This window comes from Poecile atricapillus, chromosome 24 (assembly GCF_030490865.1).
Source record: "Poecile atricapillus isolate bPoeAtr1 chromosome 24, bPoeAtr1.hap1, whole genome shotgun sequence".
Taxonomy (NCBI): domain Eukaryota; kingdom Metazoa; phylum Chordata; class Aves; order Passeriformes; family Paridae; genus Poecile; species Poecile atricapillus.
Genome location: NC_081272.1, coordinates 1,541,722 through 1,554,558, shown reverse-complemented (window position 1 = coordinate 1,554,558; position 12,837 = coordinate 1,541,722). Strand labels below are relative to the sequence as shown.

Sequence of the window (12,837 nt, the reverse complement as noted above, 5' to 3'; positions counted from 1 at the left end):
AGGGTTATGGGGCATTGCGGGGGGCTGCAGGGTTATGGGGCATTGCGGGGGGCTGCAGGGTTATGGGGAATTGAGGGTTCTGGGGGGTTTGTGGGGAATTGTGGAGATCTGCGGGGTTATGGGGAATTGTGGAGATCTGCAGGGTTATGGGGCATTGCGGGGGGCTGCAGGGTTATGGGGCATTGCGGGGGGCTGCAGGGTTATGGGGCATTGTGGAGATCTGCAGGGTTATGGGGAATTATGGAGATCTGCAGGGTTATGGGGTATTGAGGGTTCTGGGGGGCTTGTGGAGCATTGTGGGGTCCTAGGGAGCTTGTGGGTCTGGCTGTGGTCTGCCATAGGGCACCAAGGAGCTGATGAAGCAGTGCAGGGGGGTTGCTGTGAGATGCTGTGGGGCAGTAACAGCTCACAGGCTGTGGGGCAGTAACAGCTCACAAGCTGTGGGGCAGTAACACCACAAGCTGTGGGTCAGTAACAGCTCACAGGCTGTGGGTCAGTAACACCACAAGCTGTGGGTCATGGCAGCGCTCAGGCTGCACAGGAGCCCCGTGCTGGGGGGCTGCTCCTGCCCAGCCAGGCACTGTGGGGATGTGGGGAGCTCACAGACTGCTCACAGCAGAGCCCGGTGGGATTCAGTGGGGCTGGGTCCTGGTGTGGGGCTGGATTTACAGCCACCCCCTGCCTGCCCCCATGGGCTTCCCCTGCTGGGTTCACCCACCTGTGCAGGGAGAGCTGGTGGGGGTCAGGATGGTGTGGGGCTGATGTGGACAGGAATGGTGTGGGGCTGATGTGGACAGGAATGGTGTGGGGCTGGTGTGGACAGGAATGGCGTGGGGCTGATGTGGACAGGAATGGTGTGGGGCTGATGTGGATGGGAATGGCGTGGGGCTGATGTGGACAGGAATGGCGTGGGGCTGACGTGGACAGGAATGGCGTGGATTGAGCTGATGTGGGTCAGGCTGATGTGGGGTGGGCTGATGCCCCCACAGGCACGGTGGGGTCTCGTGCAGCTGTGGCACAGCATGGGGACCTGCTCCTGTCATCGTGGGCCATCCTGTCCCTGTCACGAGCAGCCGGGGTTCCTGCCAGCCCCAGCGTGTGGGCAGCACTGCCACGTGTGCCAGCTGCCACCTGCTCGCCAGACACGCCTGGGCCCCACTCGGGGTGGCCGTGCCAGGACTGGTGGGCTGTGCTCAGCCAGCGGCTGCTCCGGGCAGGATGGTGACACCAAAGCAGGGAGTAGGGCTGCCCATGCCCCGGGGATGGTGCCAGGAGGTGGCTGGTGCCCACAGGCAGAGCCATTTTTTGGGTGGATGTGATGTCTTTGGCGGTGTCCGCATTGAGTATCCCATGCCAGCACCCTCCCTGTACATCATCCCCAGGGATGAAGCCCCACTGAGGCTGTCAGCAGCTTCTGCCCTCTGGAATATTTCCTCCAGCAGTGGCAATTTTTATGTGCAAGAAGTGAATAAGCATCAATTAACCCCTGGAGCCGTCCTTGTGCTGCTGGCAGAGCTCTTGTTAGCGTCCCTGTCCCTGCTTCCTCCTGTCACCGCTGTGCGAGTCCCCACGGGGTAACAACCAAGGGGCTCCTTTGCTGGATGGCCCGGCAGCCTGGACAGACAGACAGACAGACAGACAGACAGACAGACAGGCGGCCCCGAGGGGGTCTCTGAGAGCACGGCTGTCAGCTTGGGATGTGTGGGAGCAGCTGGGATCGGTGGGTTTGCTTGGAAAACGCTGGGTGCTGGGCAGGGAGGGGTGCCGGGCAGTGGTGGGGACAGCGTGTGGGGCGCAGGGGATGTGACAGGGATGGGGAGATCCACAGAGCGCCTTGTTTATCCCCCCAGCTCTGGCCAGGGCTCGGATTGCACTCGTTTGCCCCCACCCCGCTCTCCTCAGGGCACGCAGAGGGGAGTTCAGCCCCTCTCGCTGCACCCCGACACTCGTGGGCACCCCGAGGCTGCTGGGGGACCCTGGGACCTGCTGCTGGGGTGGGCATGGGCAGCGCTGCCCGTCTTGGGGGTCGGTACCTGGCTGGGGGGCTCATCTCGGGGTCCGAGCTGCATCTCGGGGGTCGATGCTCATTTCGGGAGTCCGGCCTCGGGTAATGGCTTCCGGCTCCCACCGCATCATCATCATCATCATCATCGCTGCCAGATGCCCATTGACAGTCAAGTCACTCTCCCAAACAATGGGTCCGGCTAATCCTTTTACAATGGGACTAATTGCTAATCAGACCGATTTCACACTGCCTGTTCCCCTGACAATGAGGCTCGCCGGAGGAGGGCTCCTGGGGGGGTGAGGGGCTCTGTGGGTGCCCACAGCCCCCCCTCAGCCCCCGGCAGACGGGCACCGCCGTGGCACTGGGGTCCTCCGGCTTGGCAAAGGCTCCGGCAGCTGGCGGCTGGGGGCTGGCACGGGCTCAGCCTCGCCCTGCCCTGCTGCCAGCCGGGGCTGAGCAGGGGGTCCGGTGCACCTGCAGCCCTGGTGCCACCTCCAGCCCACCCCTGTGCTCCCCGGAGCGTCTCTGTCCCCTCGGCAGAGCTGGGGGGAGTGCTGGGCCCGCAGTGCGGGTGTCAGTGCTGCCACAGGCTGGGTGTCACCCTGGCACGGGCTGGGTGTCACTGCTGCCATGGGTTTGGTGTCACCCTGGCATGGGCTGGGTGTCACCGCTGCCATGGGCTGGGTGTCACTGCTGCCATGGACTGGGTGTCACCGCTGCCATGGGTTTGGTGTCACCCTGGCACGGGCTGGGTGTCACCCTGGCACGGGCTGGGTGTCACCGCTGCCATGGACTGGGTGTCACCCTGGCATGGGCTTGGTGTCACCCTGGCACAGGCCGGGTGTCACCACTGCCATGGGTTTGGTGTCACCCTGCCATGGGCTGGGTGTCACCCTGACACGGGCTGCTGTGAGCTGGGGACCGATGCCCTCTGTGCAGTTTGGGGGTTGCAGGGCCGGGGCTGAGCCACAGGAGAGGGCTGGACAGGCAGGGGTGACACGGGGACAGAGGGGACGGGAGGGAGGCACAGCTCGGGCGCAGGGCACGGCCAGCTCTGCGCTGGTGTCACAGGTGTCCTGGGTGCCCTGGGGCTGGCACCGTCCTTTCCTGAGCCCAGGGCACCCCCTGCCAAGGCAGCTGCTGTCCCCCGTGTCCCCAGCTGCGCGTCACTGTCAGGGGGGCTGCGGGATGCTGGGTGCTCGGAGCTGCGGGATGCTGGGTGCCCGGAGCTGCGGGATGCTGGGTGCCCGGGGCTGCGGGATGTTTGATGCCCGGAGCTGCGGGATGTTTGATGCCCGGGGCTGCGGGATGCTGGGTGCCCGGGGCTGCGGGATGTTTGATGCCCGAATCTGCGGGATGCTGGGTGCCCGGATCTGCGGGATGCTGGGTGCCCGGGGCTGCGGGATGTTTGATGCCCGGAGCTGCGGGATGCTGGGTGCCCGGGGCTGCGGGATGCTGGGTGCCCGGACTGCGGGATGCTGGGTGCCCGGGGCTGCGGGATGCTGGGTGCCCGGGGCTGCGGGATGTTTGATGCCCGTGGCTGCGGGATGCTGGGTGCCCGGAGCTGCGGGATGTTTGATACCCGTGGCTGCGGGATGCTGGGTGCCGGGAGCTGCGGGATGCTGGGTGCCCGGATCTGCGGGATGCTGGGTGCCCGGTCTGCGGGATGCTGGCTGCCCGGAGCTGCGGGATGCTGGGTGCCCGGATCTGCGGGATGCTGGGTGCCCGGTCTGCGGGATGCTGGGTGCCCGGGGCTGCGGGATGCTGGCTGCCCGGAGCTGCGGGATGCTGGGTGCCCGGATCTGCGGGATGCTGGGTGCCCGGGGCTGCGGGATGTTTGATGCCGGGATCTGCGGGATGCTGGGCGCCCGGATCTGCGGGATGCTGGGTGCCCGGACTGCGGGATGCTGGGTGCCGGGAGCTGCGGGATGCTGGGTGCCCGGACTGCGGGATGCTGGGTGCCCGGAGCTGCGGGATGCTGGGTGCCCGGGGCTGCAGGGGTTCCCGTGGCTGGGACAGGTCCCTGCCTGCCTGCTGGTAATCAGCTCCTGGCCCTCCCCAGCGCAGCCCCCGCCCTGCTCCGTGTGCCCCGAGCCGCGGCCAGCCGAGCGCGTCGGGGTGCTAATGAGGAGAGAGCCGGGTGTGCTGCACCTTGCGCTTAATTGCCGCTGTCTTCTGGCTCTTAATGAAGCTCGGCTGCAGGAGAAGCCGCAGCCTGCCCTTCTCTCCCTCGGGCAGCCTGACCCTGCCAGCCCCGTCCCCTGCCTCTGGGGATGCAGGGTGCCCTGTGCTCCCTCTGAGGATGCTGAATGTCACCCCCATCCAGCTGTGACATCCCCAAAGCTCATCCCCTCTCCCCGTGCTCTGCATGGCAGCTCCATCCCTGCAGCATCTCCTGCCTCCTGTGCTGAGCAGAGCTGGCAGGGAGGGACTGTGGCCATGGGGGGGTCCCCACGAGTGCCAGGGGCCCGGCAGTGACTGGGCATCACTCCAGCAAGCCCAGCTTTGGCATCCCCAGCTCCCCACAGTCTGTGGGTGCAGGCCACCAGGGGCTGAGCTGGCTGGTGGCCCTGGGCCTGCCAGGCAGTGACAACCACGTGCTGTGCTCCTGTCCCTGCTGCTTGAATGCCAGTGGGAGTTTGGATCATTCTGCGGCTTAAGGAGAGGTGCTGGAAGGGTCAAGGGGACTCTCCCTGCCAGGAGGGCTTGACTTGCTCTGCTTGAAGGTGGTGAGCATTGGTTGGGCTGGTGGTGTCCCAAACACCCCCTGGGCCCCCTCCCCAGCTGTGCAGGAAGGGGTTAATGGCTGGCCCATACCTGCAGTTGCATTTTAAAGATGTGAAATTAAAGCCCGTAATTTATTCTCCCCACACACGAAGGAGCAATTAGTTCTAAACACGGCTTAATCAGTCAGTGCGAGATTGATTTCTGTAGACTTGGATTTGGTGGCTGCTGGCGAGGAGCCAGCCTGGGAGCAATCTCCAAATAAATGAAGTGCAGAGAAGTAAGCCATTACATAATATGATAGATGAGGCTGGAGCTCACTTGCCTCTTCATTAGTATTCCACTGTACACCACAACGGCACCAAACTTTCTCCCCTGTACCCTGGGTTCCTCTCCCTCCTCGTCCTTCTGCCCCTCCTGCAGCTGGGGAGGGGCTGGGGAGGTGCCTCCCCTCTCCAGCAGCCCCTGGCCAGCCCTGAGAAGGGTCTCTGCAGACCGAGCCTCTTCCCTGGGCTCTGCATCTTGCCTTTTGCCTCTGGGGAAACTGAGGCACAGGGAGCTGGGGTGGCATCGCATGAGCTGCATGTCAGCAGGGAGAGGCAGGTGTCAGAGAATCCCACACTGGTTTGAGGTGGGAGGGACCTCAAAGCTCATCCCATCCCACCCCTGCCATGGCAGGGACACCCCCACTGTCCCAGAGTCACCCCCACTGTCCCCAGGGTCACCCCCACTGTCCCAGAGTCACCCCCACTGTCCCCAGGGTCACCCCCACTGTCCCAGAGTCACCCCCACTGTCCCCAGGGACACCCCCACTGTCCCCAGGGTCACCCCCACTGTCCCAGGGTCACCCCCACTGTCCCAGGCTGCTCCAGCCCCAATGTCCAGCCTGGCCCTGGGCACTGCCAGGGATCCAGGGACAGCCACAGCTGCTCTGGCAATTCCAGCCCAGCCCCTCCCCACCCTCCCAGGGAACAATTCCTGCCCAAGATCCCACCCAAATCTCCCCTTTGCCAATCTCAAGCCATTCCCTGTGTCCTGTCCCTCCAGGCCTTGTCCCCAGTCCCTCTCCAGCTCTCCTGGAGCCCCTGCAGGCCCTGGAGGGGGCTCTGAGCTCTCCCTGGAGCTTCTCCTCTCCAGCTGAGCACCCCCAGCTCTCCCAGCCTGGCTCCTCTGGTCCATGTCCTTCCTGTGCTGGGGATTGCAGTGCTGGGGGCAGCTCCACAGGTGGGGTCTCTCAAGAGCCAGGGGAAGAATCCCCTCCCTTGCCCTGCTGGCCTCTTCTCTTTATTGCAGCCCAGGAAGGGGCTGGTTCCTGTCCAGCCTCTCACCCACCAGAACCTTCTCTGCAGGGCTGCTCTCGATGGGTTCCTCTCCCACTCTGTGCTCACATCCTCACCCCTGCTCTTCCCCAGCCCAAAGCTGCGAGGGTGCATCACCCCAGGGTCCCCCCAGGCTGTCACCCCGTGGGGCAGGGACAGCTGGGGATGTTGGGGTGTGCCCCCTGCTCCAGCCAGGGAGCTCCTCAGAGCTGGCACAAGCCCAGGGCTCCGAGTGCTGCTCTCAGCAGGACCCTGAGGTGCTGGATGTGGATGAGGGAGCCACGAGTGTGCAGGGTGGAAGCAGCCCCCAGGCAGTCCTGCTGTGGGCACAGGGGGTTCTAGTGGGTTTACAGACCCACCTGAGCCTCCCAGGGGTGTCCCTGTCACCAGAGCCAGACATGCAGGGAACCCCTCACTCTCCTGTGGGCCCCAGTCCTGCTCACAGGGGGTGACAGGCATTTGGGGACGAGGTCTCACGTGGTGCCAACAGGTTTTTTTGGGCTGTGGTGGTGCTGATGTGCCCTGCACGAGGCGTGTGTCGATGCTGAGGGTGGAGGGGAGCACATCCCCAATGATGCCAGGCAGGGGAAGGGGCTTGGAGTCCACTCCAAAGGGATTCCCTCTGCCTGTGGAGCTGTGGAGAGCGAGCTGGGATCTCCACAGCCCTGGGAGCATCCTGTGGGTTGTGCTGGGTACGTGGTGGGCTTGGCCTGGGTGGTCCTGACTCCGTCACTGCATTTGTTTCCTCTTCACCTTGTCCTTCCTGCCAGGGAAGGAATGTCCCCTGAGAGCTGGCCCTGGCTGCTGCAGGTCCCTGGGGACTCCCTGTCCCTGCCATGACAGGGATTGTGCCAGACACAGAGCTGGGAGTGCAGCAAAGGGCTGCGACCCACGGGGTGTGGGAGGGACCTGCCAGCTGAGCTCTCCCAGCCCCAAACCCTCCGGCTCAGACACCCCAGGGGATGGAGCCCCGGTGTCTCATGGTGTGCCCCCCATCCCCGTGGGACTCCCTTTCCTCGGGGGGTGCCGTCCCCGCTGCTGACCCCGCCCCTGTCCTTGCTGTCCCCGCAGAACTCCATCCGGCACAACCTGTCGCTGCACACCCGCTTCATCCGCGTGCAGAACGAGGGCACCGGGAAGAGCTCCTGGTGGATGCTGAACCCCGAGGGCGGCAAGACGGGCAAGACGCCGCGGCGGCGGGCGGTGTCCATGGACAACAACAGCAAGTTCCTGCGCATCAAGGGCAAGGCCAGCAAGAAGAAGCAGCTGCAGGTGACGCAGGAGCGCGGGGAGGACAGCCCGTCCTCCCAGCAAGCCAAGTGGTCGGAGAGCCCCGCGTCCCACGCCAGCGATGAGTACGACGCCTGGGCGGACTTCCGGACGCGGGCCAACTCCACGGCCAGCACGCTGAGCGGGCGCCTCTCGCCCATCATGGCCAACCACGAGCCGGACGAGCTGGAGGAGGACGACGGTACCCCCTCATCCCCGCTGATGTACCCCAGCCCCTCCAGCACCATGTCTCCGTCCCTCAGCGCCCGCTGCTCCGTGGAGCTGCCCCGGCTGACCGACCTGACCGGCACCATCAGCCTGAACGAGAGCCTGGGGGAGAGCATGCTGGAGGACCTGCAGGACGGCTACAGCATGAGCCCCTCCCAGCAGCTCCCCCCGGCCGCCCTGCGGCAGCGGAGCTCCAGCTTCACCTTCAACTCCAAGTGCTCCAGCATGGGGGCCGCCTCCAACACCTACTGCGGGACCATCTACAGCCAGCCGGCCATGAGCCTCATGCGCCGCCTGCCCATGCAGACCATCCAGGAGAACAAGCAGGCCACCTTCTCGCCCGCCAGCTCCTACAGGAACGCCTCGCTGCAGGACCTGCTCTCCTCCATCTCCTACGCGCACAAGGAGAGCATGGTCCCGGGGGAGCTGCCCCTGCCGCAGGCCAGCCCCATGGTGCCGGCCCGTGGCCACAGACACAACCCGCTGCTGTGCGGGGGCGGGGAGCAGGGCTTGTCCTCCTACCCGCCCCACCCGGGCTCTCTCGTGAAGAGCAACGCGTTGTACCACCCGTCACCAGCCGGTCACCACCCTGCGGTCAACACCAGTGCCTTAGCCAATCCTGTCAGCCTTATGAGCCTGCCCAGTGACTCGTGCAGCATGACGGCCGTGCCGCACCACGGGCACCTGCATTCCTACGCTAATAACCAAGGGGCACACATGAGCTTGCTGGATTCGCTGCAGGGCCCCTACCCGGGGGCCGTCCACCCCCCCGTGTTGGGCCAAGACAGGTTCCCAGCAGACCTGGACCTGGACATGTTCAACGGGAGCCTGGAGTGCGACGTGGAGTCCATCATCCTGAATGACTTTATGGACAGCGATGAGATGGACTTCAACTTCGACTCGGCCCTCCCGCCGCAGAACGGGCTCAACGTGCCCGCGCTGCCCGGGGGGCCGCAGCCCACGAACCAGAGCTGGGTGCCCGGGTGACGCCTGCCCCGGCACGGGCTCACCACCGGGAAGCCACGAGGGGAACATTGAGACTAACTTTTTTTTTTCCTTTCTCTTCTGCCTTTGTTTGTTAAGATGGGCGAGAGCCGTCGGTCTGAGCTTGAGGTCGAACACGAAACACAAACCGGAGGGTCAAATATTGAGACGGGGGAGGACCCCCCCAGCCCCACGTGTGCCCGGTCTGCAGGTCCTGCCAGCATCCTCTGGAGGACACAGGGCAGGTGGGTGGGAGAGGCAGCCGGAGCCAGGCAGATCCGGGGGGTAGCAGGCAGGGAAAGCCTTTCCAGACGGTCCCAGTGCCCCGTGGCAGTGGTGCCAGTTTGATTCGCCCTTGGGCTGGGTGACAGAGTGGTGACGGCTGGTGGCGTGGGACCCTCCCCGTGTGGGCATCCCCCTGGGAGGGGACTCTCCTCTGAGCCACCTTGGGATTGAGTCCTCTGGGTAGAAGTGTCAGGAGCGGGGACCCTGCCCCAAGGCAAGGGGGGGCTCGTGACCCCTCAGTCCTGGTGGAGATGGGAGCTCTGCCAAGCCCACACCCCCAGGCCACCTCCACTGCAGGTGTCCTCGTGTGGCTCCAGGCAGGTTTTCTTACTCAGCAGCGAGAAGGGGGTGGTGATGGTGAGCAGCCAGCAGCCCTGGGAGCAGCATCTTGGCAGCCCCCGGGGCCTGAGGGTGCCAGGGAAGGCTGCAGCCCCTGCCTGGAGCAGGCTGGGCGTGCTCCAGGGGGGTCCTGATGGGAGTGAGGGTCCCCTGAGCTGGAGGCTCAGGGGCAGCTCGCAGGGGCGGGGAGGGGGGCGTATTTATTTGATTTCATGCACTCTTTTGCCATTGAGTTTTTGCGTTGGAAGGAAGAAAGGGGTGAGCTTAGGGAGAGGAGAGAGAGAGGCCACGGGCAGTGCTGGTGGCTGTGTCCCATCACGTGGCTCTTCTTGGATGGTGGGGTGAAAGCTGGGGGGCTGTGATGTGGGTCATCCTCGAGGAGGGGCTGTGTGTGTGTGGGGAGGGGGGGATGTGGGGGCCAGGCCTCTGGATGCAGCGTGGGGTCCATCCTGCTCCAAGCTTGGGTGACCCACATTGCTCAGGGAGGTGCCACAGGGCCCCCAGCCAGGGCTGTGGGGCTCCTGTGGGGTCAGTGCCACCATGCCTGTCCCAGTGTCTCACTGCCCACCCCAGGGGTGCCAGGAGAGCCGATCCAGGAGCTGTCAGCAAGAGGGGTGCACCCAACTGCCAGGGGCTGGGGCTCCATGAGGATGGGGACCATGATTCACACGTGGTCCTGCTGTGTGTCAGGACTCCAGACTGACCCCACTGCCCCACGGGGCAGGAACGGGCCAGGAACGTCCATCCCATACAGCTGCCAGGAGCAGCAGGGTTTTGGGGAGGTTCAGGCTGGTGACCAGCAGGAGCAACTGGTCTGGAGATGATGGAGGGGCTGGCAGGAGGTGGTGGGAGCTGCTGCTGTGTCCTGTGGGGTCTCTGCTGAGCTGTCCTTCCTCCTGGGCAGCTCTCTGTGACCCCCAGGCCCTGGCTTGCAGCAGGCTCAGTGCACTGAACCAGCACATTTCCCCAGCCCAGCTCTTCCCTCCTTGCCCCAGCACCAGCTCCTCTGCCACGGAGCAGCTGCTGGGTCCCAGCCAGCCCCAGGGACAGGGGCACCCACGGGTGGCACCTCCTGCTCCTCTCCTGCCCCACACGGCTGTGGCAGAGCGTGACAGAGGAGCCCCATGTGCCACCTTCACCCGGGGCACACGGCAGGCACGGTCTCTAAAGACATTCTTACGAGTTAATTAATTATGTTTACATTATTTGATCATGTACAGAATTTAATATATTCTATTATATATAATCTTTCTTGAATGCTTTTTTAAAAAGGATTATTCTTTGGTCAGGATCATTACCGCATTCCTTTTATACATCACCTCTCGTTTCAGGCATCTTTCAAATCCTTGGAAACCGATTGCAAATGGCAATTTTATCCCTGACCCCCCAGTTCAGCACGTGGGTGTGAGGGACCCAGAGGCAGGAGGGCAGCTCTGGCTGCCCTGGAGGAGACAGGGGGCTCTGCCCCCCAGGAGTGGGAGAAAGGGAAGGGGTCCTGGCTTTTCCAGGCACAGATCCAGCAGCACACCAATGCTGGGCAGGCGTTTGGAGATGGGATTCTCCCACGCAGGGAGCTCCCCGAGCCCCCTTCGGTGTCACGGCCACGGGCCGGCCATCACCGTGGCGGGAGGAAAACGTCCCCTCGTCCCGCGGCCGCCCCCGCGCCCCTGCCCCTGTGTGGGCACGGCCCCTCGCCAAGCTGTCGTGTGGTTCGTGACCGTGGGGTTGTCGTGTGTGCGGTGCAGTCGTGTCGGTAACGTCGTGTGTTCAGTGGTCGTGCGGGGCGAGGGGCGGCGGGGGCAGGCACGGGCACCCCCGAGCGCTGGCACCCCGGGGGCTGCGGGGACAGGTGATCAAAGGACCTGGGCACGTGGGGACAGGTGACCAAAGGACCCGGGCACGTGGGGACAGGTGACCAAAGGACCTGGGCATGAGGGGCCATGGGGACAAGGTGACCGAAGGACCTGGGTACATGGGGCCATGGGGACAAGGTGACCAAAGGACCCAGGCATGTGGGGCCATGGGGACAGGTGACCGAAGGACCCGGGGCTATGGGGACAAGGTGACCAAAGGACCCGGGCATGTGGGGCCATGGGGACAAGGTGACCGAAGGACCCAGGCACGTGGTGTTGTAGGGACAGGTGACCAAAGGACCCAGGGCCATGGGGACAAGGTGACCGAAGGACCCAGGGCCATGGGGACAAGGTGACCAAAGGACCCAGGCACGTGGTGTTGTAGGGACAGGTGACCAAAGGGCCCAGGGCCATGGGGACAAGGTGACCGAAGGACCCAGGGCCATGGGGACAGGTGACCGAAGGACCCGGGCACGTGGGGCTGCGGTGGCCAGGTGCTGACGGACTGGGGGTGTGGGGCAGGCAGGTCCTGGGGCTGTGCCCCCCCGCCACTGTGGCTGTGGGGGACACCAGGGCTTTGTGTCACCGGCTGAGGCTCCAGGTTCCCTCTCTGGAATCAGCGAGGCCACCTCATGTCCCACCACACTCAGCTTCATCCTCCCTTCTCCATCACCCCCTTCCCTCTGGGACCAGGAGCTGCCTCTGCTCCCTCCCTGCCCTGGTGTGGGGGACACCCGAGGGCCCCCCCGGGCTGCTTCCCCCGGCGGTTTTGGGTCCTTTCCCTCGTATTTATAGCTGTACAGACTGGGGGGGAGGGTCGGAGGCGTCATCTCTCACACGCATCTATCGTAGGCAATGGTAACTTTCTTGGTTGTGCTATTAGAGTTTGTGTATGTGGCAATGTAAAGAACTGTGTATAGTGCATTGTACAGCATATTTTCATGAATAAAATTGTTTTAAATATTACCAGGTGGGGCTGCTGCTGCTGTCAGTGCGTGTGTGGTTGGGCTGAGAGGTGGGGATGGTTACCAGGGGGGAGATGTGATGTTTGCTGAAGCTGAGCTTGCATGGTTGGAGGTCACAAACCCATGGAATCATTAAGAAAAATCCTCTAAGACCAGGGAGTCCAAACCCAGCACTTCCAAACTCAGCACCAGCCCGTGTCCCCACGTGCCACATCCACCTTTGAAACACCTCCAGTGATTCCACCGCTGTCCTGGACAGCCTGGGACTTACAGTCCTTTCCATCAGGAAATTTTCCCTAAAATCCACCCTGATTTTGATTTTAGGCCTCCTCTGGGCCAACCTGAGGCTGTTCCCTCTCTTCCAGTCCCTCTCCAGCTCTCCTGGAGCCCCTGCAGGCCCTGGAGGGGGCTCTGAGCTCTCCCTGGAGCTTCTCCTCTCCAGCTGAGCACCCCCAGCTCCAGAGGGGCTCTTGTAATCCCGCTTTTAAACAAAAAAAAACCCAAAAACAACCAAAAAACCCACAAACAACCAAAAAAACACCCCAAAACCAACAAACCAACCAAAAAAAACCCCACCAAAAAAAACCCCAAAACAAACAAAAAAACACACAAAAAAAGGAAAGCTGCCAAGTTGGTTTAGCAGGATCTATTTTCCATAAATCCCTGTTGATTGGCAGTAATTATATCACCCTTTTGGGTTCTTTATTCCTTGTGTTCAGGATCAGCCATTCCACTATGTTCTCCAGGATCAACACACTTGAAATGATCCCCATCACCCTCTTTTGAAATATTTGAAATATATTTTGGAAATCTGAAATATATTTTTGGATATATATTTGAAATATTTTGAAATATATGTTGGAATA

At 63.0% G+C, this 12,837-nt stretch overlaps 1 protein-coding gene across 8 annotated transcripts in view; it reads left to right on the top strand.

The window, feature by feature from the left end:
* Positions 1–11,966, top strand: part of FOXO6 (forkhead box O6) — a 37,345-nt gene extending 25,379 nt beyond the window's left edge. The window contains exons 3-5 of one of the 8 annotated variants that reach the window (XR_009279490.1): positions 7,120–11,064; positions 11,327–11,358; positions 11,398–11,966. Coding sequence is in view for 1 of the 8 variants with exons in the window: in XM_058856462.1 (XP_058712445.1) it covers positions 7,120–8,532 (1,413 nt within the window). In the remaining 7 variants the exon portion in view is untranslated. Of the gene's footprint in view, positions 1–7,119; positions 11,065–11,144; positions 11,184–11,255 lie in introns of those variants that run through there. The other 7 variants (XR_009279494.1, XR_009279492.1, XR_009279493.1 and 4 more) reach the window with 7 other exon arrangements.
* Positions 11,967–12,837: the final 871 nt, after the last annotated feature.